Source organism: Gavialis gangeticus, unplaced genomic scaffold (genome assembly GCF_001723915.1).
Source record: "Gavialis gangeticus isolate Ggan-Ray unplaced genomic scaffold, GavGan_comp1, whole genome shotgun sequence".
NCBI lineage: Eukaryota > Metazoa > Chordata > Crocodylia > Gavialidae > Gavialis > Gavialis gangeticus.
In genome coordinates, this window is record NW_017729004.1 from 1,055,192 (window position 1) to 1,063,468 (window position 8,277).

At 49.9% G+C, this 8,277-nt stretch overlaps 1 protein-coding gene across 4 annotated transcripts in view; it reads right to left on the minus strand.

The window, feature by feature from the left end:
* The window catches only part of DHX30 (DExH-box helicase 30), a 50,090-nt gene that overhangs the window by 34,026 nt on the left and 7,787 nt on the right, over positions 1-8,277 (minus strand). For 2 of the 4 annotated variants that reach the window (XM_019507999.1, XM_019507998.1), the window contains exons 1-2: positions 1,979-2,084; positions 1,167-1,297 (exon numbers count right to left, since the gene is read on the minus strand). In XM_019507999.1, the coding sequence (XP_019363544.1) occupies positions 1,167-1,297; positions 1,979-2,069 (222 nt within the window). In that variant the 5' untranslated portion in view covers positions 2,070-2,084. Of the gene's footprint in view, positions 1-1,166; positions 1,298-1,978; positions 2,085-8,277 lie in introns of those variants that run through there. The other 2 variants (XM_019508000.1, XM_019508001.1) reach the window with 2 other exon arrangements.

The window sequence follows — 8,277 nt, forward strand, 5'->3', positions numbered from 1 at the left end:
GGGGGGGGGGGGCAAGTACAAACAGCGCAGTGGTTAGGGCCGTCAGTGCAGAAGCTGGTCCCCCAACATCCCAAGTGAGTGTCCCCACCACTCAGCCATCGGCTGTGGAATGTTTCAAGTTCTCTCAAATGCTCCATGAAAAGATGTTTCAATCTTGATTTCTTTCTACATTGACACGAGTGCAAAAACCTTTGTTCTTCAGGTAATAGAACTGGCATTTTCTGGACAGCTCTGGTGATAATTGAATGTTTTAGGCTTCCTCAAAAACATCAATTTTAGAGTCTAGTGAAGTTAAACCTAGTAAGGCCTAAATTTGTGCACATAAGGCAGAAAATTCTCCATGGCACTTTCAGCATCTCTGGGAGAACAGCTCTCCTGGAGCATGCTGCTTTCTGCTTCAGGCTCTAGTTCAGGGGTTGGCAACCCTGGCATGCATTTTGGTTGGCATGTGCGCCTCAGAGAGGACGATGGGGAAGGGGTTAGAGCTGTGTTGCCACCACAAGGATCGGGCCCCTTGAAGCTCACCTTCCATCCACCACAAGGTGTGCATGCATCTGCTGCCAGCACTGAGCCAGGCTGGGGCTCCACAGACTTCAATGAAGCTGCTGACAGCCTTCCTGCCACCTGTGGCAATCAGCCTGGGCTCTATGGCAGGCAGCATGGGCCTGCCCAGAGCCTGGGCTGGCTGTGGCAGGTGGCTAGGAGGTGAAAGCCAGTGCAGAGGTCTGCAGAGCCCCAGCCCAGCTTGCTGCTGGCAGCGGGTGCATGTGTGCCTCAGGGTGGATGGTGGGGAAGGGGCTGTGCTGCCACAACAAGGATTGGATCCCTCGCGGCCCCCCCACCATCCGCCCTGGTATGGAAGCATCTTACAAGACAAGGTCAGGGTGTTTTTTGGCACTCCAGCCAAAAATGTTGTTGACCCCTTCTCTAGTTGCATCAGATAACCCACTCTTCCACAGAGAAGGGGGATAGGGAGTGATGGGAACTGGTTCACATAGACATGGCACATGCTGAAGTAAAAACGGGGAGAATCCATGTGAAACCCGTTGCCACGTATTTAGCCATTTGAAAACAGTGATGCTTTGGATTTCCAGATTAAAGATTCCTGGCCCTTTCCTCCCGACACACAGGCCCAACTTACACCCAGAGGGAAAGACTACAATTACCTTTTTTCTTGGCCCGTTAGTGTGGATATACACCAGCTTGTCCCTGGCATGGGAGATGCCCAGGGCTCGTCCGATCACACTGTTGAGTAAGTTTTTAGGCTGTGGAAATTCCTTCAGCAGGTCTCTGGAATCTGAAACAAAAAGGGAAGTGAATGGACTGCCCTGTTCAAAAGAAACAACTATCTCACTGGAGTCCTGAAAGCTCCACTTCCTGTATTTAATAGCTTGGGAAACAGAGGCAGAGAAGTTAAATGATTAGCCCAGTGCGTCTGTGCACATCAGTGGAAAAAGCCAGGAGTCCTAGCTCCAAGTCTCGTGGGCTCTATCTACCCGATGGAAGATGCTCAGTTCCCCAAGCACTGAAGGCTACTCTGCTCTGGGCTTCAGAAACCAGACAGCTCAATTTTCTTACTCTCCCCTCAGAGACTGCAAGCACTCCACATGCAGTGCCTCACAGCTAGAGCTTTTATTTCAAGAGTTCAGAGACACCGAAAACCAGAACAAGCTTTTACAAAATGCAGCCTCAGCAGAAACACTTTTAAGGCTGGAAATGTTCAGATTAAATGTCTTTTTGTGTGTGGATGTAATTAGCCCATCGCAGTGTTCAGAGTTTGGGCTGTTGCATGGGGTGATTCTCAAGGGGCGTGTGTTGCAAGAGCGATGGAAACGTGCCACAAGATCCTGTACGAAATGGTAAACGCTCTCCTCTCATGTCCAGCACCCTATTCCTGCCCCGGCTACTCCAATGCTGCTGCTGCTTTCCCTTGTCCTCCTCTATCCCCAAGCAGCCCCTGTGCCAGCGCCCCTCTTACTTCCAGCAGCGCCCGCATAGGTGGTCTCACACACAGACAAAGCAGCGCTTTGCAGCCTGGTTTGTCCCCTCCTCTCCTCCCACAATCCCATGGTTGGCAGGAGGGGCTGCGGACGTGGCGGCCAGCATATGAGCAGCCTCAATAGTGGGGTTGCCCTTGCCCCCTGCGGTACAGACCAGGGATCAAGAGCGGGCAGAGAGTGGAAAGAGCAGGACACAGCACGGTTAAGTCCTGGCCCTGCTGCCCTTAAGTGGCACCAGCTGGATCAGTGATTTTCACCTGCTTTTTTAGCTTCAGGGCCTCCACCAGATTTCTTCTCCATCAATTTCAACTGGAGTGCAACAAAATTCAGAGAAGTTATGGAGCTCTTTTTTTTAAAGTACATCTCAGCACTAGTGTGATTTCTTCTTGCAGGGCATGGAACATGTTATATGTTTTGAAAAATATATATACCTCCCTCCCCCACTTTTTGGGTGTAAGAGTGAAGCGCGCCTGGAATTTTAATCCAAAAAATGTGCGCCCCAGGTATCAAAAGTTTGGGAAACACCTGAGTTAGCAAGTCAGAGTTAGTCCTGAAATCAAACTTTATTTTGTATTTAGGGCAAATGCAAATAAACCAAAGAAACAAACCTGTAAAGCCCCAGAAAAGCTGAAAAATGGCCTGGAGAAGAAGTGACAGTGCAAAACCCTATTCCTGAATGACAGACATCCTCAGTGCCAAGCCAAGGATCTCCAGAAAGAACACGCAGGCTCCCTCCTGCATCCGATGTGTGGTACAAGGTTACATAAAGAGCAGCAACTCCCTGACACACCCCCAGGTCCTTCCCATTTCATCTGACTTGAACACAAATTGGGGAATGTGCTCCGAGAAAGTTTCTGATACTATTCACCCCATCTCTTTGGTATTTGCCAGAACTTCTCTCTGGGCTGCCAAGGGACAGGGTTTGGGGACAGTGAGGTAAAGCCTGTAAGGCCCTGGCCAAAGGGAGCAGTGCGGTTGCCAGGTGAGTAATGCTGCATGATCACATGGCACTCAGGGAACAACGCAGCATATTTCAGTAACAATCATTCCAGCCGCTCCTTAATGAGCCTTTGCCAATCATCTGTGGCACAGACCTCTTTCACAGAAGGCTTTCAGCAGCTCCTTCTACAGTGATGCATTTCCCATGAACCGCTAGAGCCAGACTTCACCCAAGCATGACTACCCTTGTCACTAAAATCACGGATTTCGGGCGCCAGCGAGAGAGAGACCAATTCAGCTACCGAACCACCACAGCTAGAAGGCACAAGACCCACAGGTGATCCAGTAACACCCCTCCAACTCCATGCCTGAAAACCCCTGGTAGCAGTGACACTGGATAGAAAGCACACAGGTAAGAGGAAAGTGTTTGTTGAACTGATTCTCTGCTCAGTCTGGAGCATGGGTAATGGCATGTTCCCTCTGGGAACAAATATTTATTAGAACAGTTGCCCACCTCTGGGGGAAAAAAAAGGGGGAAGTGACCAGCAGTATTACTCACAGGCCTCCTCAAGTATTGTTCAATTGTTCACATAGAAGGGAGTCCCTAGAGGGAGATGCTGTCGTACTGTGGTAGATACACTGTCCTTCACTCACTCAGTAGGGCTTTCATCCAGTCTGGCAAAGGCTTGTTGTGACTTTCTAAATTTAACACGTGATAAAGGAGGCCAACAACCTCCCATCATCTGAGCCCTGTTCTCCAGCAAGTGGGACAATACTGATCTAGAGTCCAGAACAGTGCCTATGTCTCAACCTAGTTTTCTGGATGCTTCCTGAAAGCCCTGGAGAGGAAACATGCCAAATTTCTGCCAGGACAACTAGATCTGAGAAACCACTGTCCAGATATGGAAAGAACGAGATGCCTCAAGTGTCTGACATGGGCTGCAACTTCTACCAGGCACTTGGAGAACAGAGCAGAGAGTACCTTGCACCAAAACAATCTCTCTTTTTCAGTTCCCGAGCTAGAGTTAAGTACTATACTTTCCCTCAAGAAGAACTAATGTAAGTAAACCTTTTTCTTGATATTTCCAGAAGGACCCCTGCTATATTGCTGCCAAGAGAAAGAAGCCGACTTTGTTTCTCAGCTTTTCCCCATGAAGGTATGGGGGTTGGTAGGTAGCAGAGCAACATTTTCTAACAGTTCCCAGCTGTTACCCATCTGTCTGCAGTAATTCCAGTTCACACCACTTGAGAAAGAGACAATTCACAAGTGCCCCATCAAACCCGCTTTGTAGATTATGCAGTAAATAGGCCTCCATCTGCAGCACCATGTATTTTCAGACTCCAACTGACTGCCTCTCCTTTGAGAGGTAGGAATAAGAAACCTTGCAACGATGAACAGGACACTGGAAAAGAGTAAACACATGGCTATATAATGAAGGAGCCAATACCAAGGATTTGGGGATGAATCTGCAGACAGATTCCAGGTTTAATCCATTTCAGAACACAGGAGAGGAAAAGGGCTCTTCCAAATCACAAATCCTTCATTTGGCTTCTAAATCACGCTCAGATCTGCCAGCAGAGCTACAACATGCACTTCACAGCTGCTGACTTTTCCACATTTGCTGGCAGTATCCAGCGCATCATCAAGGGCTTAAGGGCACAGATGCACTGCCCCAGGCCAGCGCTATGAAGCACATGGCCAGAGGCACTACATGCACAGGTGTGCACAGCACTGGGTGGGAACCAATGCAAGTCTCATTGCAGTGCACCCTAGACCAGGCTGAAGCAGGACACACCAGGCCTGGGAGGTGGGGGTGACCCAGTCAGCTCACAGCAGGAGCTTCAGGTCTTGCTTCACCATAATCTTTAAAAGGTTCAGTCCTCAATGGTCAAATGGGAGGAATCTTCTGCTCCTTGATGAACTGATTTTCTTGGCATCTGATCGGGAAGCAGAGTAGCTAGACTCTGAATGCCACTGTGATAAATGGAAATCAAGGTAGCCAGAACCCTGTGAAGAACTGGTGCAACCTGACATTTGAGGGATGAAATAGTGCAGCGGTTCTTAACCTTGTTAGGCTCACAGCCCCCTGGAAAATGCTGGTTCATAGGTTTTTACTCATTTTTTGACCATGGAAAAAATGAATACACCAATTTTTCTGTTGTAAAGATCTCAGAAAGATCCCAACAGGTCAATATTTTTTAAAAAGCTATGCATTATTATTTGAAATTACTAGGTTTATCTTGTGAATCAGTTTGCATATCCAACAGTGCAAACTGGTACAGTTCCCTGTAGCACCCCTGGAAGGATCTCAAGGCACTTTGGCTGAGAATCACTAAAATAGTGGCTGATTTTCACCTACAGTCTCTAGCAGGCCAGATCCATAAAGAAAGAGCACCTGTGTCTATGTTTCAGGTCCAAGGTTGGGAAGGAACTCTAAGCTTTTATTCCCCCTTGGCTAGCAGGCAATTGCTGGTGGGATTTTCAAAGGTAACTGTCGTTAGCCCAGTTCTCCTCCTTGCAGCTGGTGGGAGTTTTACTGACAACTTCCATGAAAGCAGAATGAAGCCAATGCTAAATACCACTGAAAATCCCACCTGTAATACCTAGTGCAGGGGATTCCATTGTTTTCATCATGGAGGACCACTTAATGGGAAGGACATCACACTGGAGGAATGACATAACAACATAAACTGCCATACGAGAAGGCTGAGAGGTGATCTTGTGGCCGCCTACAAATTCATTAGGGGGACGCAGCAAGGGATCGGAGATGCGCTGTTCACCAGGGCACCTCTTGGGGTAACAAGGAGCAATGGTCACAAACTGACAGAGAGCAGAGTTAGACTAGATATCAGGAAAAACTTCTTCACGGTGAGGGTGGCCAAAATTTGGAATGGGCTCCCAAGGGAGGTGGTGGTCTCCCCTACCTTGGGGGCCTTTAAGAGAAGAATGGATAGGCATCTGGCGGAGGTCATCTGACCCCAGAGCTCTTTCCTGCCTAGGCAGGGGGTCAGACTCAATGATCTGTTGAGGTCCCTTCCGAACCTAGCATCTATGAATGCAATGTATGTTAGATGTAACATGCTTTACACATGCAAAGGTCTGTTAAGGGAGACCCCTCATATTGCTGCTTAATTTAAGCTTGAGTGGGACTTCCGCAGCTAACTTTTCTGGGTGTAACAACACAACCTGGCTGCAATTACTAGCAGGCTGGGAACCCCTAATCTAAGGCTTCTATTAGCCCAGGCAAATCCTGACAAGTGGAGAGATTTATGTGCGTAAGAACCACTGGCCTTGGGGGTGGGTGTAAAGAGCGAGAGTGAACAGCCTTCAGCCTTGCCTGGCTAGGAAGATAAAGACGCATTGCATTGATCTTACCTGCTTGCACCTTCCTCAGAAGGCCAGCAAAGGAGCAGTAGGGGTATGCCACTGAGTCCAGGCTTTCTCTTTAGCACATCGAGGCGCACACAGTCTGTAAGGACTAAAGAGCCCCTGGTGGAGAATGAGTCTGAAACATCAGGAACATGCAGGAAGGGAAAACTTGTGGCCCTGCAATCCTGTCACTTGGGAATGATACTAGCCCCTTTCCTGCAGCTGACATCTCTTAGGATCAATGCATCAGTGGCCTGGGCTGCACTCCTAGACCAGCTGCTGGTACTACATGGAGTGTCACCTGAATACCTGCTAGGGAAAAAGTTCCCAGGGAGATTTTGTTGGTAAGCAGCTGCTGCCCATTTGCAGCAACGCTTGGGAAGAGTACTGACAGTGTTTACATTAGTGGGGGCTGGATCCTGGTGGTATCATACTGTAGACCCAGCTTGGGACTGTACCCCCCTACCCCAGGCCAGTGGTTCTTAACCTTTTCAGGCTCGAGGCACCCCTCGGAAAATACCAGCTGTCAGCTTTCACTCATTTATTGACTACAGAAAAACATTGGAGCAAGTCTTCTACGGCAAAGAACTCAAAACCAAACAGGCCAAAACTATGACTTCCTATCTGAAATCTCTGGGTTTATTTTATGAATCATGTTGGCACACCTAAGTGCTAACACTACATGATGCCCTGTAGCACCCGTGAAAGGATCTCAAGGCACCCCAGGGTGCTACAACACCCTGGTTAAATAACAGGGCCCTAGACAGTCTCTGCCCTGAAAGGAAATACCAGTTATAATCACTAGGACCATAGCATTCGCCAAACAACCTCCACACTCGTGACAGACTTTCCTAAGCCTGTGCCACGCAGGGCAAGGGAGCACTGGCAAACCCGATCTATTTAGCTTCAGAAAATAAAGTAGCTCCCCTCCAAGAGGGAAACACAGATTGAGCCCAGCTGGTCTCAGTAACAGAAACTGAAACCGCAAAGACATGAGGAAGCAGGAAGGGCTGGGCAAGGTGGTGAGACAGCCCCAGCACAGGCCCGCACAGGCTGCGCACTCTCCTGGGGCTGCCCTTGGATCGAGAGCTGGATTCGGAACTTCCTGGATCCCAAACTGAATCAGAAGAAAGCTCCTCATCCCATGTCGCTGGGTCAGAAGCCCTGGGTATCATCTTTGAAGTCAAAGATGCAGTTTGCATATCTGTAATGACCACTAAAACACGGCAAAAGTAGGACTTAATCCTTCAGCTCAAGGCAGGAAGAACTTAAAGTCAATGTTATGCTCCTTGCAAGTTAGGGAGATGGAGCAGGCTTTCAAGGAGACCCTCAAGACACCCAACCTGCTGATCTAACGCAGACCTCATGTCCTGGGACCTTCCCCGAAACAGGCTTGCACGCTCACTCCACCACTGGACAAGAGTCGATGGAAGATCGGCATCATCGGTCCCAACACCACCCGAGTCAGCCCCACACAGCCTTCCGACTGGCTGGCTGGTTCTCCGGATGACGTTGCAGAGATTGCCGGTGCACGGTGCTCACGGACACGCGTGGGAACGGCCCCGTCACCCGGGCCGCAGAGATGCGGCATGCCGAGGGCACGCTACAGGAGAACCGACGGCATAACAAAGAAGAGAATGGTCCAGCCCGTGTGAGCGCCCAGAAGCAAAGCTCGCCGGTGCCTTTTCACCTGGTTTCCCGTTCCCGTTTCAGTGCCCCAACATGCCAGACCGGGCCCGGGCGACCGCAGCTGGCTACTGACAGCGTGATGGCAAATTCTTGACCACTGAGGACGCAGAGGCTGAAATGCGAAAACAAATCCTCCCGGCCTCTCACTTCGCCCCTCTCCTCGGGATCAGCCCAGGGGCCAAATGGTGCCGGTGGGGAAAGAGGTAGCTCCTCCCCGGGCCCACCGGGTGACCTTGACCCCCCGGGCGGCGCTGCCGGCCCGGCCCCGCCGCGCGTGGC